The 386-nt window shown below is 70.7% G+C and overlaps 1 protein-coding gene across 1 annotated transcript in view; it reads right to left on the reverse strand.

The window, feature by feature from the left end:
- The window catches only part of ISL1 (ISL LIM homeobox 1), a 16,795-nt gene that overhangs the window by 12,190 nt on the left and 4,219 nt on the right, over positions 1–386 (reverse strand). Inside the window, exon 3 of the mRNA XM_019517887.1 lies at positions 1–245. This exon is cut by the window's left edge and continues 3 nt beyond it. Within this exon, the coding sequence (XP_019373432.1) occupies positions 1–245 (245 nt within the window). The remainder of the gene's footprint in view (positions 246–386) is intronic.

A 386-nucleotide genomic window follows, 5' to 3' on the forward strand; every position in this document is an offset into this window, starting at 1 on the left:
GCCTGGCGGGATGCAGGGGGCTGAGCGGGTCCCCCGCGCCCAGGCTGGCCCTCTCCACCACGTCGTGGTCCGCCCGGCAGAAGAGGCCGTCCTCCCGCAGCGCGAATTCATCCCCGGGGATGAGCTGGCGGCTGCAGGCCACGCAGCGGAAACACTCGATGTGGTACACCTTGGAGCGGGCCCGCATCACGAAGTCGTTCTTGCTGAAGCCGATGCTGCACTTGGCGCACTTGATGCCGTATAACCTGAGCGGGGCCCGGCCCGGGGGGAAGGGGGAAGGGAGGAAGGGGGGAAAGAAGCAAGAGGTTTCACTGGAGTCACTGCAGCCCCGCTCCGCACCGCCGCCCGGCAGCGCAGGGGCCCGGCCCGCGCGGCCTCGCTCCGCG

Source organism: Gavialis gangeticus, unplaced genomic scaffold (assembly GCF_001723915.1).
Source record: "Gavialis gangeticus isolate Ggan-Ray unplaced genomic scaffold, GavGan_comp1, whole genome shotgun sequence".
NCBI classification, from domain to species: domain Eukaryota; kingdom Metazoa; phylum Chordata; order Crocodylia; family Gavialidae; genus Gavialis; species Gavialis gangeticus.